Source organism: Leucoraja erinacea, chromosome 13 (genome assembly GCF_028641065.1).
Source record: "Leucoraja erinacea ecotype New England chromosome 13, Leri_hhj_1, whole genome shotgun sequence".
In the NCBI taxonomy this organism is placed as follows: domain Eukaryota; kingdom Metazoa; phylum Chordata; class Chondrichthyes; order Rajiformes; family Rajidae; genus Leucoraja; species Leucoraja erinaceus.
This window is the reverse complement of record NC_073389.1, coordinates 32,756,278-32,780,132: the sequence shown is the minus strand read 5'-3', so window position 1 is coordinate 32,780,132 and position 23,855 is coordinate 32,756,278. Positions and strand designations below refer to the sequence as shown.

Genomic DNA, 23,855 nt, shown 5'->3' with positions numbered 1-23,855 from the left:
GTGTGTGTGCTCAAGCAAGAAATCGCACCCCAAATTGTGTCCCCCCCCCCCCAATGTTTGGAGAGTGATTCCCGCCCCCCTGCATACAGCCATTCTAAGTGAAAAGCAACAATACACACATCCACATAAAATAAAATTTAACATACACATCCACCACAGCGGAATCCACATTCCTCACTGTGATGGAAGGTAATAAGGTTCAATCATCTTCCTCTTTGTTAACCCATGGTCAGGGCTGTTGAACCCTTATGCAGTCATTGCTGCCGACGATCTGATGTCCAAAGCCTCGTGTCGGGATTGATCAAAACTATGGTGTCGGGACAGATTGGAACACTTCTCGGCATGGAGCTCTGGAGATGGCCTCTTCTTACCGGAGACCGCGGGCATCATGGTGTTAAATTCCACAGGTCTTGCGGTTGGAGCTCTTTCACAGGCGATCCTCGGCAAAAGATCGCGGGCTCCTTTGATGTTAAAGTCCGCGCGTTGGCGGCTTGAAGCGCCGAGTCGGTCTTCAGGAAAGGCTGCACCACTCCACGTTGTTAGGCCGCAGGGGGACGGAGATACGATATGGAGAATAATCGCATCTCTGTTGAGGTAAGTGATTGAAAAAGGTTTCCCCCAATTCCACCCACCACGCCCACATAAAATGGGCCAAGAAACACTAAAACATACCAGTACTTTTAAAACATACTTAAAATAAGCTTTTCCCACTGAGAGTAGGGAAGATTCAAACAAGGGGACATGACTTGAGAATTAAGGGACAAAAGTTTAGGGGTAACATGAGGGGGAACTTCTTTACTCGGAGAGTGGTGGCTGTGTGGAATGAGCTTCCTGTGAAGGTGGTGGAGGCAGGGTTCGTTTTTATCATTTAAAAATAAATTGGATAGTTATATGGACGGGAAAGGTATGGATGGTTATGGTCTGAACGCAGGTGTATGGGACTAGGGGAGATTACGTGTTCGGCATGGACTAGAAGGGTCGAGATGGCCTGTTTCCGTGCTGTAATTGTTATATGGTTATAATAAAAACAGAGAGGGGCCAAACAGACTGTTGGTGAGGCAGCCGCAGTTGTAGAGGTAATCGGTTCATGGGTTATTGGAAGTAGTTAACACGCCTCTACATCCTGAGACGATTGAAGGGATTTGGTATGCTGATGAATACTCCCTTGAACTTCTATAGGTGTAGAGAGCGTATTGACTGGTTGCATCATGGCCTGTTTTGACAACTCGAATGCCCAAGAATGAAAAAGTGGTGAACACCAAAGATCCTATAGCAGATCTTTGGTCAGACCCGATGAGCGTCTCTAACATTGACCGTTCAAGCAAAGATCTTATAGCAGAGCTCTGTTATAGGATGTTACACAGAAAAGCTGGAGAAACTCAGCGGGTGCAGCAGCATCTATGGAGCGAAGGAAATAGGCAACGTTTCGGGCCGAAACCCTTCTTCAGACTTTAACACTCTGCTACAGGATCTTTAGTTCAAGTCCACGCCCCGCGCCGACTCACAACGCTCGCGTCTCCACGCGCAGCGCCTGCGCACGCGAAGGGAGCACCGTCGCGCGACGATGACGTCTTGACGAAACCTTGACCGAAATCGGGAGCCGGAGAACGGGAGCGCGCGTATGAGCCCGAGGGAGGAGGAGGAGGATCACCGCCCCCCGCAGCCCAGCGGCGACTTCAACCGCTCCAGGTATCACGGTCATCCTCATCGCAGCCCCGTGTTCACAGGCCACGCTGACGGGCGAGGGGAGGGGGATCATGGCAGCATCTGTTGAGGCCTACCTGACTGATGAACCTCGGCCCTCAGTTCAGGGTGGTCAGATGGTCCCCACAGGACACAAAGGCATCGGCAGGCCTCGATTTGCTTTTTTTTTTAAATCTAACGTGATCAGTAATCAATGTGTGTTAAAGGGAATCGGGGATCAGCCACCTGTGTGTTTTTTAAAGGAATCATGATCAGCCATCGGCGTGTGTTAAAGGGAGCCCTACCTGTGTACATTCTATTCTCACTATTAAGCCCTCCCTCAATTTGTGCCCTCAGTCAGCACATTATGTGGCCTTATTCCTTGTAGGCAGTTCCGTAACCTGCACTAGAAGGATGACTTTGGGTATTGAATTGCCTTCCCCATCTGTAAATATCTTACAGAAATAGGTCATAAATCACATTGTCTATTGTAATTATCTTTAATTCTTTCAATTCTTTAATACTTTAATTAGAAACATAGAAAATAGGTGCAGGAGGAGGCCGTTTGGCCCTTCTAGCCAGCACCGCCATTCATTGCGATCATGGCTGATCATCCCCAATCAATAACCCGTGCCTGCCTTCTCCCCATATCCCTTGGTTCCACTAGCCCCTAGAGCTCTATCTAACTCTCTCTTAACTCCATCCAGTGATTTGGCCTGCACTGCCCTCTGTGTCAGGGAATTCCACAAATTCACAACTCTCTGGGTGAAAACGCTTTTTCTCACCTCAGTCTTAAATGGCCTCCCCTTTATTCTAAGACTGTGGTCCCTGGTTCTGGACTCATCCAACATTGGGAACATTTTTCCTGCATCTACCTTGTCCAGTCCTTTTATAAGTTTCTGTAAGAACCCCCTCATCATTCTAAACTCCAGTGAATACAAGACCAGTCTTTTCAATCTTTCCTCGTATGACAGTCCTGCCATCCCAGGGATCAATCTTGTGAACCTACGCTGCACTGCCTCAATCACAAGGATGTCCTTCCTCAAATTAGGAGACCAAAACTGTACTCAATACTCCAGATGTGGTCTTACCAGAGCCCTATACAACTGCAGAAGAACTTCTATACTGAAATCTTCTTGTTATGAAGGACAACATTCCATTAGTTTTCTTCACTGCCTGCTGTACCTGCACACCAACTTTCAGTGACCGGTGTACAAGGACACCCAGGTCTCACTGTACTTCCCCCTAACCTAACCCAACCCCATTGTGATAATAATCTGCCCCCTTGTTTTTGCCACCAAAGTGGATAACCTCACATTTATCTATATTACTCGACTAAGTGGGACCCATTGGGAGCATCACACAGGAGGGCTGGTCCCCCAATGCAATATTCCACCTCTCCACCAATTCCAATATTGATGATGGGGGGCTTTCTGGATCGTTAGTATGGGTTTTGTGGGCTGAAGGAACTGTTTTCCAAAGGGCTAGTATGGACATTGTGGGCCGAATGGATTCTTGGGCTGATAGCTCAGTCACTCAAGCTTGTTGTGCAGGCAGCTCACTCACTCACGGCTGGTGGGCTGGCAGTTGACTCACGGCTAGTCCTTGAAATTCCATTTCAAGCAGGGTGCAAGGCCACCAAATTCAAGTGCAGTTTCTTACCACTTCAAGCAGGGTGCAAGGCCACCAAATTCAAGTGCAGTTTCAAGCAGGGTGCAAGGCCACTAAAGACAGCGAGTCGTGACCTCTCCCTCCTCCATCTTGTAGAGACTGAGCCACGCCCACACTTCTGGGTTTAATAGTCCCTCCCACCAGAAGGGGCGTGGCCTTCATGGCGTAATTGACAGGAGAGAGAATCTCAACATTTTTTTAACACTAATTAATCTTTTATTTTTAATCGAAGGAAAAAATCCTCGGCACCTGATGAGCGGAGGGGGACTCTGAGAAAGATGGCCAAATATCACAGCCGTACGTGGTAGCGTTTTTTCTAAAATCAATATAAAGCGCAAACAGGAGGTGGTCAAGATAATACTTTTAATTATATAGAAGATAAGTCAACTTTAATTATGCAAGGCAACTTTAATTAGGCAACACAGCTTTAGCATTTCCAAACCAAAGGCAACACAGCTTTAGCTGTGAGTGGCGAGTGGAGTGCCACAAGGCTCGGTGTTGGGTCCGCAACTGTTTACCATATATATCAATGATTTGGCAGAGGGAATTAGGAGCAACACTAGCAAGTTTGCGGATGACACAAAGCTGGGTGGCAGTGTGAACTGTGAAGAGGATGTTAGGAAGTTGCAGGGTGGCCTGGACAGGTTGAGTGGGTGGGCAGATGCGTGGCAGATTCAGTATCTATATTACTAAAAGTTGATCTTGACCACTTCCTGTTCTGTATATTGATTTTGGAAAAAACACTGCCACTTATGGCTGTCAGTTTTGGCCATCTTCATCAGCGTCCCCCTCCGCTGCGCAGGACAAGAGGATTTTTCCTATTGATGACAAATAAAAGAGTTATTAGTGTTTAAAAAGTGTTGAGATTCTCTCTCCTGAAGGCCATGCCCCTTCCGGAGGGGCTATAAAACCCTTCCGGAGGGACTACTTGACCCACTGAGTTCCTCTAGCAGATTGTTGCAACTTATTAGCTGTGCTGTCAAAGATTTGCATCTCAGAGGTTAAAAGAAAATGCAAATGCTGGAAGTCTGAAATACAATCAAATGCTTCTGTGCAGTGAGTATTTTGAGCAAATTTGAGAGTTATAGTCATACAACACAAAAGCAAGCTGGAAATGATAATTGCTCATTTCTAAGCTTTCCTCCCCCCCCCCGGCTAGTTTCAGTAAAAACACTGAATCAAGCACTTGAATCAACTACATTTTAGTTTACCAAAAGCGTATCACAGTTCAACTACTGTACCTATCCCACCATTTGATGCTCATGTCTGCCTGTTTAAGCCCTCTAGGTCTCGCTCAGACAGAGACACTCCAGAAGTTCACACTATCCCAAGCGCTTTCCCAGATATCAACGCTGACCCTCGTCATCGGTCTCTTAATAACCCAATTACAGATGTCCATTAACCCCATACATAACAGGCATTCCCCTAACCCAATGATACAACAGCTCAGTACATTGTATTCAAAACGGACTTCGTAAGGAAGCCAACTTAGAAACATTTACCCTGATTTACAACAAGGTTCAACACCTCATCCAATCAACAGTTGGCAAAGTCAAACTCTGCAACATTATTTACACGGTGTATGTCTGGTTTGCAGCTATCCAATCCATTCTATGCATTTTGCACCTAATTGACAGGGTTTGAAGATATCCCCATTCTTTGCATGAAAATTGTATCTAAACTCCAGATGCTCTGGCACCTCTTCACAGCTTGTCCCAGCTCTGCGGAGAGTAACTCCAAATTGACCAAATCTCCCAGCAACCCTGAAACTTTACCCCATTTTGAACTCCAATTAGCCAGGATTAACAGAAATTAGTTTGACCTGCCGATGGAGACCAAGTGACACATCTAAGCTAGTGTGATTTGTGAGGTGTGGCCATTATGCATCTAATCCTTTGCTATACATGTTACTATCCAAATGTATTTTAAATGTTGTTATTGTACCAGCCTCAAATGAGACAAAGAGGATAAGGCATCAAAAGCCAAAAACGTTACCTCTTCAAGGGTTTCTGTCAGAACTGGTGAGAAAAGCAGTGACAGATAATGTTGAAAAACTGGAGATATTGGCAAAGGATGTGGCAGAGTGTATTGTGTGTGGATGTTACGAGAAATACAATCATGGACGATAATTCACAACATATTCATATTAAAATAACTATTTTACAGATCCCTACTGAAGCATCAGCTATTTATTGATCATCAGGCTTTTGTCTTGTCACTTTATTTTAAAAGCTATCTGTACAAAACAAATATTTAAAAAAATGATTTAAATATATATATAATTTGGAGGGATGCACAGTGGCGCAGCTGGTAGAGCTGCTGCCTCAAATGCCAGAGACCCTGATCTGAACCTGATCTCAAGTGCTGTCTATGTGGAGTTTGAATGTATTGCCTGTGACCTCGAGGGTTTATTCCGGATGCTCCGATTTCTTCCCGCATCCAAAAGACGCGTGGGGTTTGTAGGTTAATTGGCATCCATAGAAATTGCCCCTCATTTGTAGAGAATGGATACGAAAGTGGAAAAATATAGAACTAATGTGAATGGATGAGCAATGGTCAGCATGGACTTGGTGGGCGGAAGGGTCTGTTTTCATGCTGTTTTACATAGAAACATTCGAAAATAGTTGCAGGAGTAGGCCATTCGGCCCTTCGAGCCTGCACCGCCATTCAATATGATCATGGCTGATCATCCAACTCAGTATCCCATCCCTGCCTTCTCTCCATACCCCCTGATCCCATTAGCCACAAGGGCCACATCTAACTCCTTCTTAAATATAGCCAATGAACTGGCCTCAACTACCTTCTATGGCAGAGAATTCCACAGATTCACCACTCTCTGTGTAAAAAATGATTTTCTAAACTTAGTTTAGCTTTTCTAAACTAAGCTAAAATATATACCTTGTAAATGCAGTTTATTTGAAGCCGTATTTTGGTTTTATATTTGTCATTCACTTTTAAAATGGTATATTTTTATAAAGCACTAGACTAAGTGCAGACCCATTGGGTCTGTTCCCCCAACGCGCGTTTGCGGGAGGGGGGATGCGGGGTGGCATGCGGCGTCACACACACTAACCACCCCCACACACACACACACTAACTGCCCCCCTTGATATTATATTAATATTATTAATCTGCTCCTATTAAGCAGCAGGGGGACCAGCCGATCGTGGCTTCCGCCAGTGTGACAGAGCCGGGCCGGGCTGGGAGGGACGGGGGAGGGGGGGGGGGGGGGGGACAGACGATCGTCCCCTGTGACGGGTAGAGAGCAAAGATCCTATAGGATCTTTGATAGAGGGGAGAGAGGGAGGAAGGAGAGGGGAGGAGGTGAGAAGAGGAGGGGGTGGAGGGGAGCCGGGCGAGTGAGTGGGCCAAATGAGGAGAGATAGAGAAGCGGCTTCTGACTCTGGAAAGCTGAATGAGCACGCGGGCGGGGCTTCATGAGCTGCGCCGACAGTGAGGAGAAGCTTCAGCGCGTGAGGCGCCGCTGACCAATGTGCAGAACAAAGATCCTATAGCGGAACGGAAGCTGTAGAATCTTTGTTCTGCAGAACTTTCTCGCTCTTTCTACGCCTTTAATCCACAGCGGCGGAGGGGTCGGGGCCAGGAGGCAGGTGGGCCTGGATTGGTGGGCATGTGGGCATAGTGACGTCAGCTGGCGATTATATTTTAAAAAGTGAGTTTTGTGAACATTCGTGAACATTTTATTCAAAAATTTGGGGAAATAATTGACCGAATTTAGAGAGGAGCGCATTTTTGAAATCATAAGTTAAATCCCTACCGAAATTGTAAAAATCTCCGCGTTTTTGCGTCTGGTTTTCGACGAGATGCGTTTCAAAGGCAAAATTACACACACACACACACACACACACACACACACACACACACACACACACACACACACACACACACACACACACACACACACACACACACACACACACACACACACACACACAGTTTTAAAAGTATATGAGATATGATGTAAACAGACAGATTATCTGATATTCAATGCTTTTGCTCCAGGATTAACATTTTAATAGTAAAACATATTTGATTGTATCTAAACGAACTCCAACTAAACTCCAAACTACGAATTGCTTTGGTTGCACTAGGGACTTTGGGCCTTGTTTGGTTTTGCAGTATATACAATATTTGGTGTTCATTTATCAAACTTTTTTCTGTTTGTTTACTAGACCAACTGGGATCCGTTGGATCCCTGTCACATGGGAGGCCTAGTCCCCCAACGCAACCCTTTCCCCAATGATTTATTGCACCACTAACCCGTAGCCCCAACCACTCAACCACATGGGAGGCCTAGTACCCCAACTCAACTGTACAACTGTACAGTTGCCGAACGTAAGATTCCAGCACTTCCCTGCCTCCCCCAGCACTGAACTTAAAACAAATTCCAATTTCACTTCCCCAATTGCAATACCAATATAACATCAAATGTGAAGAAACTTGATCCATACGACCACGGGAAAAAGCTGAGTAAGATTCTGCAAAAAAATGTTGCGTTATTGTGTACCATTTTGGTGTAATTCCTGAGATCACAGACAGACAGACAACCAAGTCGAAGCTTTTAATAGTATACTAGACCAAGTGGGACCCGTTGGGCCCCATCCCCCAACTGGGGGGAGGGCGCGGCATCAGCGCTCCTCCGGAGACAGGCGCCCTCCGGAGCCAAACGCCCCCGGGTGGGTGGGTGGCGGCAGGCAGTGTGGACCCGACGTGTGGGGGGGGGGGGGGGGGGGTGGGGTCGGGCAGCGATGCTGGAAAGTTCTGATTTTTTTTTGTTGTAAAATGCCAATCATTTTTTGAGTCAATACATAGACTCGACTTGACCCCCCCCCCCCCCCCCCACCTCTGTCACACACTCCGCCCTCCGTGCGGCCCAGTCGGACTGAAGATGGTGGCACGCAGCATTCTCTTTCAAGCTGGTGCTGCTGCCGTTACCGTTGGCAACTCCCAATAATATACCACCACTCACAAGTTCCCCCAATGCATCTCTCTCTCACTCTCCCCCTCTCTCTCCCCCCTCCCCCCCGTTGGCAATCTCTTCTTCACGCTGTTCTTGCCATTACCATTGGCAACGTCGCATTGTGATGTCATTGTCGCACACGGCAGCTTGTGTAAATGAGAGCCCATTGTGATTGGTGGACTGTGAGATGGTATTATGACATAATCACTGGAAGCTGCTGGAATACTCTCTCTCTTAAACCTTGATCATCAATAATGTGAAATATAGCATCAAATCTGAAGGGAATTAGTGGCGGCGCTGCCCAAGCAGCTGCGGCTCACCTGCAGTCCGTCTGTCTTTTCTTTTTTCTTTTTTTTTGTCCTGTTGTTTAGTTTATTTCGTTTATTTTAGTTGTGTATGTGTGGGGGGATGGGAGAAACTATTTTTAGTCTCCTTTGGGGGGATGCGACGTTTTCTTGTCGTATCCCCCGTCTCCGTCTGCGCTGAGGCCTAATTGCGGAGCTGGCAGCCTCCAAATGGGACTGACCTTGAGTCTCCAGAGGCAGAACCAGGACTTTCCAACTTCAGGGCTGTGGTGGCATTGCGGCAGCGGCGACCCGACTTCAGATCCTTCGGCCGTGGGCCCAGTGGGCGACAACGTCGAGAGCTCGCAGGTCCCAGATTGGTACCTGTTTTCCGGAGCTCCCGCAACGACAGCTTCGTCCGCTGCATTGGAGGGTGGCAGCTTCGACCGCCCCGGGCCGCGGAGTTTGAACCGGCCCGTTCGCGGAGCTGGGAATCGGCCGTTGGACTTACAGTCATCCGGCGGGGTCCAAACACCGGAAGCCTGGATCACCTCAACACAGAGGGAGAACAAGGAGGGAAGAGTCAAGGACTTTAAGACTTTTGCCTTCCATCACAGTGAGGAGGTGCCTGGTAGACTCGCAGTGGTGGATCTTAAACTGTGTGTTTTGTTATTTTATTTTATTTTTTAAATTCTATGTTATGACTGCAAGGTATATAATTTCGTTCAGACTGAAATGTCTGAATGACAATTAAGGATACTTTACTTTACTTTACTTTATCTCGACGACCGGAAATATTTAAGATTCTGTAAAAATTTCAGCGCTACCGCGTAGCGTTTTGGCGAAGATACAAAAACATACGCCCACACACGATTAGTTATATAAGTAGATAGATAAATAGATTATATGATCTATGGAGTACTATATTTACAACCAGCATCTGCAGTTCCTTCCTACGCACTGTTTAGAAACCTGTTGTGCTTCTGCAAGTCAGAATTTCATTGTTCCGTTGCAGTACACCTGGTAAAAAAGCGTTCTTGACTCTCTTGATTCTTAACTCTCTTGAGTTGACTTTTGATTTAAATGGCCCACAGAAATTAATTCAAATTGTTGACTTGTTTTTCTGCATGAAAACAAAAATGTATAAATGTTTTAATTGGCTTGTCATTCTTCATCTTGACGACATATACGGTATTTTCTTTTCTGTAGCACTTTTACATAATTCCTGTAAATTATAATTTCCCAGAACTTTTCTTATCACAACTGGTGGACTACATGGGTCATTATGAAGTAGTAAATTGCTTGAATTGCTGAAATAAAGTGAAAAGGGGGCATGTGAAAATAGGTTGTGAAGAAATTCTCCTCACCGTGTATTTAAAGCAAAATAGACTAAAACCATTTGAAAGATTGGTAAAATTTTACATTTCATCATAGATTGAAATTAAAGGTTTTGTTGCTCCTTGGCTCTGAAAGCATCTTCATGGTAACCTGTCTTTTGCATGATAGAAAATGTAAAAGGATAATGGGGAAAATATTCCATCTGAAAACTAGCAGTTCTATTGCAACTGGCATAATTTGCCTACTTAACTGGTTAGAGCAATCCTGGAATACCTGTACTGTAATGGTTTAATGCAAACTTGCTCATATTTCTCAGCAAATCCAAATGCCATATCAACGGATAGAGGTTTGGGGCAGCACAATGGCGCAGCAGTACAGTTGCTGCCTAACAGTGCCGGAGACCTTGGTTCAATCCTGATTATAATCACCCATAATCCCGCTTGGGATTTTCTCTGGCTGCTCCGGTTTCCTCCCCCATTCCAAAGATGTACAGGCTTTTGGTTTAATTGGCTTCAGTAAAATTGTAAATTGTTCCTAGTATGTGGAATAGTGCTTTTGTATGCGCTGGTCGGTGGGCCGAAGGGCTTATTTCCACCCTCTATCACTAAAGTCTAAATAGCTGCAAATATGTTAATTTCCTTTTAATTTGATTTTATTGAGTTGATTTAATATACTTAAGTGTTTTAATTACCCTAGTCTCTTCTTTTATTCAAAATTACATTAAAAAGTTAATTATTTAAGTTTAAGAAAGAATCCTGGAAAACGATGACCCGAAACGTCACCTATTCCTTCCCTCCATAGATGCTGCCTCACCGGCTGAGTTTCTCCAGCATTTGTGTCTACCTTTAATTATTTTAAATGTTACTGCTTCTTGAATTGTTTAATATTTGTTAATGTTAAAGATAGTCTGCCACAGATAGATATGATTTCCTCGAGCTTAAGTCCACAGGATGGATCAATGTAAAATGCTCGGGGGAAATTTGTGGATTATTGTAATACATGTACAGGTGCACAACCTTTTATCCGAAAGCCTTGGGACCAGACACTTTTCGTAATTCAGAATTTTTCGGCTTTCGGAATGGAAGATTTTTAGCGTAGATTTTAACGGCTGGCTCAGTGGTAGAGTGCTCGGCTCATATCCGCAAGGTCGCGAGTTTGCGCCTCGATCCCAGCAGTTACTCGATCGCGTGTTTGAGTCTTCAATGTAGTTTTTTCTTGCAGAATAGGAGAGAATAGGGAGGGTTAGGCTGGGATCATTCTCTGCGAGATGATCTTAGTGCGGGAGACAAGTGTAGGAGAGGTGTACTGACTGTGTGGGCAGAACTTTGGAAGTGATTGCCCACCATTCTCAAAAGCCGCTGTGTCTCCCTGTCCCTCCAACTCCAGGGGAATCCGCGGCCCGATGCGCCGCTACGGCGACAAGTGGCAGTTCGCCCACAGCCCGAGCTGCGCCCCCTCATCTGCAACCCGGGTTCCTCTGGAGTTGGAGCGGGGCTGGGCTAGAGTTGTTGCTGGCTGTGAGTCTCTGGGATCTCCGTGCTTGCAGTGGGCCTGGGGGTCGGTGTCCCGATGAGGGGGCGCAGCTCGGGCTGTGGGCGAACTGCCACTTGTCGCTGTAGCGGCGCATCGGGGAGCGGCTTCTGGTGGTCCTGACGTCTCTCAGCTCCTGTCCAGGGGGATGGCCGGAGACGTCAGGACCAACAGGAACCCGCTCCCCGATGGGCCGCTACAGCGACAAGTGGCAGTTCGCCCACAGCCCGAGCTGTGCCCCCTCATCCGCAACCCGGGTTCCTCTGGAGTTGGAGCGGGGCTGGGCTAGAGTTGCTGCTGGCTGTGAGTCTCCGGGATCTCCGTGCTTGCAGTCGGTGTCCCGTTGGTCCTGACGTCTCCGGTCACCCCTCTGGACTGGAGCTGAGACTGGGAACTGTACCGCCCTTGCCCCCTCCCTCTGCAACTGCAAACATCCCCACAGTTCCCAGTCTCAGCTCCTGTACAGGGGGTGGCCGGAGACGTCACAGCCCGAGCTGCGCCCCCTCATCCGCAACCTCAAGACCAAGACGCACCTTGCACACCATCAGCTTCTGTCCCTACGGGGAGCGTGTTCCTCTGGAATTGGAACGGGGCTGGGCTGCTGCTGGCTGTGGGTCTCTGGGATCTCCGTGCTTGCAGTGGGCCTGGGGGCCGGTGTCCCGTTGGTCCTGACGTCTCCGGTGATTGGCACTAGCTCCGACGTGAAGACAGTGCAAAACCCCCGCGCCGGTGCAATGGGCGGGGAGCTGGAGAGGGGAGAGAAGGGGTCACACACATGGCCTGGAAGCAGAGGGGTGTAGGTGGGGTGAAACTTAAGGGAGCGACAATTTGCTGCTGCCTGCCCGCTGAGTTAAAAAGTTCTCATGCAAGACTCACGATACACTGTGTATCGTGAGTCTACCGTGGGAACTTTTTAACTCAGCGGGCAGGCAGCAGCAGATTGTCAATTATTAACCCTCCCGCGCAATATACCCTCACCTTCTCTTTTATGAATGGGGATTTAGTTCCCCTTTCTTCGAGGACCGACCGGAGGTTCCGCTGTCACCTCTGCGGGCCGCCCTCGGTGAACGTTTTCAAGGACCTTTCTTCAAGGACTGAAAAAATGTTGCTATTCGGAGGTTTTCGTTATTTGGAACTTCGGATAAAAGATTGTGCACCTGTATCTCAAAAGGCAATTGTTACTCTTTACAGATTATTGTTTATTAAGTTTACAGTAAAAGCCACATCAAAAAGAAAGTATAATTTATGCTTGGGTTGCAATTGTTTCTTGATGCAGTTGTCTTCAGTGTTGTTCTGCCATTCACATCATCGCTCTGTGTCTGGAATACTTTGCCAAGCATTTCTACAATCTGCATAATTTGTCAGCATAAATCTACGGTTTTGATTTTGAATGTGCAGTGCATTCAGAAAGTATTCAGACCTCTTCACTTTTTCCACATTTTGTTCCATTACAAACTTATTTTAAAATAGATTAAGTTCATTTTTTTTTAATCATCAATCTATACAAAATACCTCAAAATGAAGAAGCGAAAACAGGTGATTATCTTCTTAATAATGAAGATAATTAGTTGCCTCAATATAGTTAATATGCAGAAAATAAAATAAAGGGAATAAAGGCATACAGATAAAACATAAAATGTCATAAACTTTATTGATTGGTTTAATTATACTTTGAAAGATCAAATATTAATGAGAGAAATACAATCAACATATATAAATGTGTTTTTTTTTTTTTTATGGGGCAGGGGGATTGCTAATTATGGTTTATAGTTTAGTGCACATTTAAAAAACTATTGTAGGCATTGTGGCAAAGTATGTACCAGTTACATTGATAAATTGATTAGGATGGATTCGGAAATTAGTCGATAAATAGTGGCACAGATTTTTTTGTGTGAAAATTCTGAATAATTGCATTCCATTCGAGAAAAAGATATAAAACTTTTATTTGAAATTATCTATCATCCTATGATTAAGGATAAGCATCGGATTAAAATAAGAGGGTATAATGTTTCAAAGAAAATACGTAAACTTGAAAATTGAGGAATGACCAAAAAAAATTAAATTTAATGCATTGTACTCCAAAAATATTCGAAAAGGAATTTAAACAGAAGTGGACCCTCCACCTTCAAAAAATAACAGCCTATTGCACTTTATCTGTTTATTTATTGTGTACATGTATATATGGTCTATGGTATTTATCTCCTGTTCTTTATTATGTTTACATATTCTGTTGTGCAGCAGCAAGCAAGAATGTCATTCTTCTATCTGGGACACATGACAATAGAACTCCCTTGACTCTTGACTTGGACTTAAGCAAAGTCAAAAAAGGTTCTTGGGGGAAAAAGAGCTTCCTTAAATTTAGTTGCGTCTGGTTGGGTACCTATAGTAGGGTGAAGACTATTCCATGCTTTAATTATGCGGCAGAATTCCATGGAGCAGCCAGCATATCTGGATAGAAGAAATTGGGTGACGTTTCGGGTAGAGACCCTTCTTTCGATTTCCTCTGGTTTTGGTGTTTTTAATTTAATTTAAAGATACAGCATGGAAACAGGCCCTTCGGCCCACTGAGTCCACGCCGACCAACCGATCACCCGTACACTAGTTCTATCCCACACATTAGCGACGTAAGTCACGAGTCAAGAGTGTTTTATTCTCTCACGTCCCAATGAAATCCTTCCTTGCAGCAGCACAACAGAATATGTAAACATAGTACTCTGTAAACAATGTTATAAACGAGAAAACAAAACAGTGTATATTTATATATGAATATATAACTATATACACACACACACACACACAATTTCCCTCCTGGGATTAATAAAGATTAATAAAGTTCTATCCTATTGTATCGTGTGTGTGTAGGAAGGAACTGCAGATGCTGGTTTAAACTGAAGATAGACACAAAAAGCTGGAGTAACTCAATAGGTCAGACAGAATCTCTGGACAAAAGGAAAATATTATGTTTTGGGTTGGGTCTGAAAAAGGTTCTTGCACACCTTTGGAACGTGGAAGGAAACAAGAGCACCCGGAGAAAACCCATGCGATCAAAGGGAAAAGGAGCAAACTCAATACAGACAGCACCCATATTCAGGATCAATTCCTCCGGGTCTCTGGCAATTTTAGACAGCAACTTTATGGCCAATGTACTGCCCCATAGTGTTGAACCAAATTAAAACACACAGTTGCTGTAAAGGGGGACAAAGCGTCACTTAGAGATTTAAGACTGAAAATGGATAGTTTCTTTTTTTTTAGTAACCAAAGTTATCAACGTATAATTTTTTGTGTGTTGGAAAATAAAATATAGTGGCACATCTGGTGGACTTGCTGCCTCTCATGCCAGAGACCTGTGTTCGATCCTGTCCTCGGACACTGTCTGTGTTACATTTGCACATTCTCTCTGCAAGCGTGTAGGTTTCCTCCCACATCCCAAAGATGCATTGGCTTTGTAGGTTAACTTGTCTCTGTAAAATTGCCCCTAATGTGTAGGGAGTGAGGAAAGTGGGATAACAGAACTGTGAATGGGTAGACAAAAATGCTGGAGAAACTCAGCGGGTGAGGCAGCATCTATGGAGTGAAGGATTTAGGCGAAGTTTCGGGTCGAGACCCTTCTTCAGACTGGTGGCCGATTAGGAAAAGGGGAGATGCAGCGAGACTTGGGTGTCATGGTACACCAGTCATTGAAAGTAGGCATGCAAGTGCAGCAGGCAGTGAAGAAAGCAAATGGTATGTTAGCTTTCATAGCAAAAGGATTTGAGTATAGGAGCAGGGAGGTTCTACTGCAGTTGTACAGGGTCTTGGTGAGACCACACCTGGAGTATTGCATACAGTTTTGGTCTCCAAATCTGAGGAAGGACATTATTGCCATAGAGGGAGTGCAGAGAAGGTTCACCAGACTGATTCCTGGGATGTCAGGACTGCCTTATGAAGAAAGACTGGATAGACTTGGTTTATACTCTCTAGAATTTAGGCGATTGAGAGGGGATCTTATAGAAACTTACAAAATTCTTAAGGGGTTGGACAGGCTAGATGCAGGAAGATTGTTCCCGATGTTGAGGAAGTCCAGAACAAGGGGTCACAGCTTAAGGATAAGGGGGAAATCCTTTAAAACTGAGATGAGAAAAACCTTTTTTCACACAGAGAGTGGTGAATCTCTGGAACTCTGCCACAGAGGGTAGTTGAGGCCAGTTCATTGGCTATATTTAAGAGGGAGTTAGATGTGGCACTTGTGGCTAAGGGGATCAGAGGGTATGGAGAGAAGGCAGGTACGGGATACTGAGTTGGATGATCAGCCATGATCATATTGAATGACGGTGCAGGCTCAAAGGGCCGAATGGCCTACTCCTGTACCTAATTTCTATGTTTCTATGACTGATGTGAGGGTGCGGGGGGTGGGAAGAAGAAAGGAAGAAGCGGAGACAGTGGGACGAGGGAGAGCTGGGAAGCGGAGGAGAAAGCAGGGACTGCCTGAAATTGGAGGTCAATTTTCATTTCGCTGGGATGTAAACTGCCCAAGCAAAATATGAGGTTCTGCTCCTCCAATTTGCAGTGGGCCTCACTCTGGCCATGGAGGAGGCCCAGGCCAGAAAGGTCAGATTCGAAATGGGAGGGGGAGTTGAAGTGCTGACCAATCGGGAGATCAGGTTGGTTATTGCGAACTGAGTGTAGGTGTTGTGCGAAGCAATCGCCAAGCATGCACTTGGTCTCAAGCTGAATATATTGATCATACGCTGAATAATCCAACTAGAATCTTGTTTGGAAGTGGAAAGAAATAATAGAAATTGCATTCATTGCAACATGTAAAAAGAGATGAGGTACTGTATTGTAATTTTGCTGCATGTCATTGTGGTATATATCATGTCTTGATTGGTGAATATGTTTAGTTTGTGACTTTATTTGAAGCTGAAATAATATGTGAATGCTTCATTGACCATGATTCTGACTGGTAACTATGCACTTCGTCCGAGCACATTATCGCACGTGTCATGCAAACCGTCTTAAATGACCACCTAAACTGTCATTTGGCAACCTAAAAAGCTGCCTAGGTTGCCCAGCTGGTAACAGGAAAAGAAGTTAAGCGAGAGCCCTGAAGTAGACATAAACAATTATGTTCCATTTGGGAGGTTGTTAACTGTGGGGTTCTTTGTTGATCATGGCTGTGGCATCAGTCATTTACAATCTATATTAATGACCATACAGATACAAGAAAATGCAGATTCTGGAACATTGAATAAAAAACAAACTGCAGAAGGAACTTGATCTCTGCACTTCAGGAACTTTACATTTCCTGGTCCCCACTACCTCATCTTTGCCGTGGAAATCCAGTCCCTTTATACATCCATTCCCCATCACGATAGCTGTGTGAGTCAATGGGTATGTAAAAAATGTCTATGGATAGTCTGTCTTCTTAAATGGAGGCAGAGAGAACAAGAGAGAGGAGAGTAATGTCAGAAATGGTCCAAGTGAATTTGAAGACAGGGTGGAAGTTGGAAGGTAAAATTGATGAAATCAACAAGTTTTGCATCGGTGCAGAAGGCCGCCACAATGCCGTTGTTGATGTAACAAGGGAATTGTTTGGGAGTGGTGCCTGGGTATATTTGGAACCAAGAGTGTTCAATGTAGCCACCAAAAAAACATACCATGTGAGTGCTCATGGCAACACCTTTGACTTGAAGAAAGTGAGGAGAATCAAAAGAAACTGCTGAAGGTCTGGACAAGTTCCACAAGTTTGGAGGAGAGTGTTAGCTGAGGGGAACTGATTGGGTCTGTTCTAACACCCCCAAAAGGCTATTCAGCATTTTCAAGACAAATCTCAATAAGTTTTTGTCTTTGTTTAATTAGAGAATTAAAGAGGTAATAGAAAAATTATAGTTGAATTATATATTATCCTGAACACCAACAGAACAGGCAAAACCTTAATTGACTATCGTTTACGGGCATTATAGGCATATCACTGGGCCAGTTATTTGATTCACATTTTTGTGTTAATTGTTCTTAGACAGTCCGTAAGAATTGAGAATTACTTACTTCCACTACAGCTTTGTGGTGCAGCGGCGATTAATACAGGAACCCTGTCTTTTCCACAAATGGGCCAAGAAGTGGCTATTAGTGTGGAGGACTGGTTGTTTGTGAGCTTATGCAGGGATTTTACATGCTCCATATCCATGGCCTTGAGGTGCTTATTACCACCCCACCTGCTCTTTATTAACTTTGAGCTATCATGGCCAGAAGTTTCCAGGAGACCTCGGGAATGTCAAGAAACCTTCCTCCTACAACAGCTTGGAATAGATTAAGATGCACGGGATTCACAGTGACTTGATCATATGGAATTAGAACTGGCCTACTGATAGAAGGCAGAATGTTATGGTGGAAGCGATTATTCAGGCTGGAGGTCTGTGAACAGTGTGGTTTTGCAGGGATCTGTGCTTGGGGGGTCTGTGTTTGTCATGTACATAATGACTTGGATGTAAATGTAGATGGGTTGGCTAGTAAATTTGCAGACAATGCCAAGATTGCTGGAGTAGCTGACTGAGGAAAGCTATCAAAGGGTAGCAGGATATTAATCAGCTACAGAAATGGGTGGAGAAATGGCAGACGGAGTTTAGTCCGAGCAGTGTGAAGTACTGCACTTTGGGAGGTGGAATATGCGGGGAAAGTGTACAATTAATTGTAAGAGCCTTAACATTGATGTATGGAGGGATCTTGAGGTTCAAGCCCAAAAAATTCCTGAGAGTGGCAACGCAAGTGAATAGGGCGATAAAGAAGGAATATGATATTCATTGGTCAGGGCACTGATTATAATATGTTTTCTCTGGAATGCCAGAAGTTGCGGGGAGACCTGATAAGAGATATAAAAAAATATCAAAAGCATAGTTAAGGTAGACAATCGGATCCTTTCTCCAGCATTGAGGACATAGTTTTAAGGTGAGAGGGGCAAAGTTTAAAGGAGATGTGCAGTGCAAGTATTTTATAGAGGATGGTGTGTTCCTGGAACTTGCTGGAAACAGTGGTGGAAACGTGATGGAAACAGATACGATAGTAGTATTGAAAAGATTTTTAGATAGACACATGGATATGCAGCATCATGTTTGGCATTGACATTGTGGAGCGAAGGACCTGTTCCTGTGCTGTACTGTTTTATGTTTCGGCAAGTTTGAGTATATTTAGCACTCCTCACAGAATGATTGCTGTACAGAATGGGTAGCTGGTAGTAATAACAACAGTAAATGGGCAATTTACGATGGGTTGAACTTTCCCACATTAATCTTTTTTTGTGACCTTTTAAAAATCATGGCTGTGAAGACTGTGAAATAAACTTTTTAGAGATTCATTGCTGGACAATCCCATCAAGTGCAATTAACTAAACCCCATAACAGTTTTAAACCAAAGAAGCGTAGTCTTATAATATTTGTGTTTCAATTTGAAAATTTATGTTCCTGAGGAAACACTCCTTTGTTGTAAAATCTACTTAATTCAGAGCTACATCTGATGCTTTAGTTTTCAGTTTATCGCAATTAAAGCTGCAAATGAAGAACCTAAATTTTGTCCTTTACACTTTCATATGGTTTGTCTTTTTATTTTTAGCTTCCAATGAATCAGAATGTCAAAAGTGAGACGGAAGGTTACAGTTGAAAATTCAAAGACCATTTCTGAGAGCACGTCTCGTAGACCCAGTGTGTTTGAAAGGCTTGGGCCTAGCACAGGGCCAAGTGCTGAGGTCAGTATTTCATGACTGGGACAGCTTTTACTTTTCACTATTTCTACTAAACATTTTTTTAAAAGAATGGTCTAGATAAACAGCAACAAATAACTTAATGTAACAAATGGTACAATTAATTACTGCATTGATTAATCTAAGACCTTTGATTTTGAATTATTATTTACATATGCAAATTGAGAGTATTTTGGCCCCCTTGGAAATTTATTTCTCCATTTTTCTACAGACCATTCTCCAGCTGTACAATGCTTTATTAAAAATAACTAACAACTGTGACACTACATTTTAGCTCCGTAATATTCTAGAACATTAACTCACTCACATTTTGAAAAATTTGTGTGTTTTTGTTTGCCCTATACAATACAAATGTGTATTAGTGGCCAGAGGTCTGTTGAACTTTATATGCAAATGATTGTTGATGAAAGAAATTTATGATTTCACGGGATTAAGTTTTTAAAATTAAGTATTGAGAGCAAGGGTAGGTTGGTGTGAAAAATAACTGCAAGTTTATGCTTATGGAAAAGATTAAATGCGATTTAGTCAGTAATAAATTATTTCTAAACCTTAAACCAAACACGTGGGCAGCAGAGAAATTTATAGAGTAAAAATATTAACACAGACAATAAACAGACTCAGCGTGAACTCCTGAAATGTCCAGATATTTTATGAAGTCTTCTCAAATCCCAAGGTTAATTGTAATTAAATCAAGGTTTTAACATGTCAAATGTGTTTTGGAATATTAATTATTTTACACCTATCTTATTCGCCCTCTTTATTTACTTTTTACTTATATGTTGTGATACCAACCATATCCCTGTAACTAGTTAGTTTAATATGCATTGTCTTGATATTTGCAGGTACAATACAATAAATCAGTCTTGTCTTCAACAAGCTGGAAACCATGGCCTTCTCTAAGATAAATCCTGATTGGATGGGCACTTTACCCCAGAAACTTGAGGATTTGAATGACATTGCAGCATCTTCATTATTTAGAGGACATATTTGTGTAAATGTGTTTAGCAGCTGAGGATTGAATAGTGATCTAGGAACCAGACTGCAATGTTTGAGATATATGTGAAATCCACCGTGACTCCTATTTTTATCATGGGGCTTGAGCTTTAAATAAAATGCACACAAATAACTTCAGTTCAGTTGGAAGCCTTGTTGAGAGAGAAAAACAAGGTTGTTGGTGAAAGTACACAAAATGTTATTGTGACAAAAGAGGATGATTATCTGAAATGGCAAACTATTTTTTTTACACAGGCCATACACTAATTGTAATGTATATCAGATATGAAAGTACTTGATGTATCCAACACCAGAATCAGGAAATTATTCCAGTTTTAATTATTAATATATCATCTTGATGACCAAAAGTATAATAGATGACATTTAATATTCTTCTGGTTCCCTGGTTTGCAGTGAAACATGTATTATTGAACTTCTTGTGTGTGAAATGATTTCAAGGTTCAAGGTCAGTTTATTGTCACATGTACCAATTAAGGTACATTGAAATTTGAGTTGCCATACAGCCATACTAAGTGAAAAGCAACAAGATACACAACCACATAAAATAAAGGTTAACATAAACATTCATCACCGTGGATTCCACATTCCTCACTGTGATGAAGGAAATAAAGTTCAATCTTCTTCCTCTTTGTCCTCCCACGGTCGGGGCAGTAAAAACCATCCACAGTCGGGGTGATCAAAGCCCTCGCAGCCGACGATCGAAGCACCCGTTGGGGTGATCGAAACTCCCGTGTCGGGGCGGTTAAAACTCTCCGTGGCATGGAGCTCCCGAGTCGACCTTTTCGTACCAGAGACCTTGGGCTTCACGATGTTAAAGTCCACATGCCCCGCGGTTGGAACTTTGATCCCCGGCAAAGGTATCGCAAGATCCGTGATGTTAAAGTCCCGCAGACTCCCACGGCTTGGAACGCCCGTTGGTCTCCAGCAAAGGCCGTGTCACTCCATGATGTTAGGCCGCAGTGGGCTCGGAGATACGATACGGAAAAATATCGAATCTTCGTCAACGTAAGAGATTGAAAAAAAGTTTCCACTAACCCCCTCCCCCCCTCACATAAAACAAACCAAGGAACACTAAAACATACTTTTTACACATACTTAAAATAACGAAAACAGAAGAAAGGACAGACAGACCGTTGACGAGGCAGTTTATGTTTTCACAATTCACTTTGTGAAGGGGTGCAGCCGTGACATCCAGAAACGAAGCATTGAATTGCAGCATTGAATGTTAGACTGATACCAATGATTCATTACTGTGTTAATGTATGCTCTGCATTTTTCATTTTATTTCATCTGTTGTTTATTCTCTTATTTTAAAAAGAGGCACAAATTGCTCCAGTAACTCAGCGAGTCCGGCAGCATCTCTGAAGAAGGGTCCCAACTAGCCTCCAGAGACGCTGACTGACCTGCCAGGTTACTCCAGCACTTTGTATCTTTTTTGAAAACCAGCATCTGCAGTTGCTGTTTCTCTCTTATTGTTAACAATTATTGTTAATTGTTCTACCACTACCTTATTGAATGATCAACATAAAGTTTCTCCCCATTGTATTGTATCTTAAAAATGGCTCCTTCCAAAAAATTAAACAAAACTTATCAGTTTGGTTATAGGCGCTGATACACCTCTGATTTAGCAGAGGGGAGAACGTTTTCAAATTCATATGCTATTGTTGTATTAAATGTCCACAAAATCTAAGGTCAACATTTTACCATTTCCACAGTTACACTTTAATGTTACTCTGCCTATTCTAGCCTACAAAATACATTCAAGAAAAACCTTGTATTAACTACCGATTCATATTATAGTTACTGGAGGCTAATTTCTTACGTTCTGTATAACTTTAGAAATCATCATTCTCAACACCAGTTTCATTCCAATATTTATTTTGTGAGCATGTTTCATATTCACTATACAACATTGACTATACCTTCTAGCCCAAAGATAATTTACCCACAACTTTATAGCAAGAGATCACAAATGTTCCTGTAAAATTTATGCTGTCATTGGCGTGCATTTATTGAGTAATAATTGCCAGAATTATCTGAGATGAAACAAGACTGTCTCAAAATTTAACTATAGAGGCATTTGTCACGTGTTTCAATTATATTGCTCAGAAATCAACTATCACCTATTTTTGATATTGATCGAGTAGGATGAACAAATTTAAGGTTTGGGCTGATGCCTTGTTTAGGGTATTTTTTGCCAGATTGTGGAGTAGAGGAAAAGTTTAACGTTATAAGGTGAGGTAGCAGCATCTGTGATTCTACCATCTCGCCTCGTCTGCAGCCATTCTTGTTGGTATATAACTGGCTTTCACCCTTGTTAAGCACATTGGATTTTGTGATTAGATGACTGACCTCTCAACTTGCTCTGCTATGGTTAGGATTTAAACACTTGGCTGGGATGCATGTCCTGTTTATCAACTTTATTTACTTAAAAGAAAATGATATTCAAATAACAATTAATTCAATAAAATGACACTTGTTATATATACCCAAATTATTTATTTCCTTTCATTGGCGATCAAAACAGCAACATTATTTGCTTAATAAAATTATAGTGTCTAATCAGTGCAACATTATCGCTGAAAAATAATCTCAGAAAGTACACTAGATTAATTCAGAACATGGGTCTTCAATGTTGTATCCATGTTATAAATGAGCAAATTATGTTTTTAACCACCCATGAAGTAAAAAACCAAGAGAGACCGTTTGGTGTAAATGCATAAGCAACCATCCTTTCCACATGGGTACACAAAATTGCTGGAGAAACTCAGCGGATGCAGCGGCATCTATGGAGCGAAGAAAATAGGCGACGTTTCGGGCTGAAACCCTTCTTCAGACTGATGGGGGGTGGGAGGGGAGAAGGAAGGAAAAAAGGGGAGGAGGAGGATCCCGAGGACGCGGGGATGGGAGGAGACAGCTCGAGGGTTAAGGAAGGGGAGGAGACAGCAAGGGCTAGCAAAATTGGGAGAATTCAACATTCATGCCATCAGGATGCAAGCTGCCCAGGCGGAATATGAGGTGCTGTTCCTCCAATTTACGGTGTTGCTCACTCTGGCAATGGAGGAGACCCAGGACAGAGAAGTCGGATTGGGAATGGGAGGGGGAGTTGAAGTGCTGAGCCACCGGGAGTTCAGGTAGGTTATTGCGGACTGAGCGGAGGTGTTCGGCGAAACGATCGCCCAACCGCCGCTTAGTCTCCCCGATGTAAATCAGCTGACATCTAGAGCAGCGGATGCAGTAGATGAGGTTGGAGGAGATACAGGTGAACATTTGTCGCACCTGGAACGACTGCATCGGAGGGCATCAGGAATGTCCTCGTTCTTCAGGGAACGGGGATTCCCCTCCGCCACCATAGATGAGGCTCGCACCAGGGTCTCATCCATACCCCGCAACACTGCTCTCTCTCCCCATCCCCGCACTCGCAACAAGGGCAGAGTCCCCCTGGTCCTCACCTTTCACCCCACCAGCCGGCAAATACAACACACAATCTTCCGCCACCTCCAACGTGACCCCACCACTCGCCACATCTTCCCATCTAAAGACCGCTCCCTCCGCAACTCCCTTGTCAATTCTTCCCTTCCCTCCCGTACCACCCCCTCCCCGGGCACTTTCCGTTGCAACCGCA

The 23,855-nt window shown here is 43.6% G+C and overlaps 1 protein-coding gene across 1 annotated transcript in view; it reads left to right on the top strand.

The window, feature by feature from the left end:
- The first annotated feature begins 1,510 nt into the window (after positions 1 to 1,510).
- Positions 1,511 to 23,855, top strand: part of LOC129702477 (zinc finger CCCH domain-containing protein 13-like) — a 94,677-nt gene continuing 72,332 nt past the window's right edge. The window contains 2 exon segments of the mRNA XM_055644207.1: positions 1,511 to 1,689; positions 19,069 to 19,201. Coding sequence (XP_055500182.1) covers positions 19,085 to 19,201 — 117 coding nt within the window. The 5' untranslated portion in view covers positions 1,511 to 1,689; positions 19,069 to 19,084.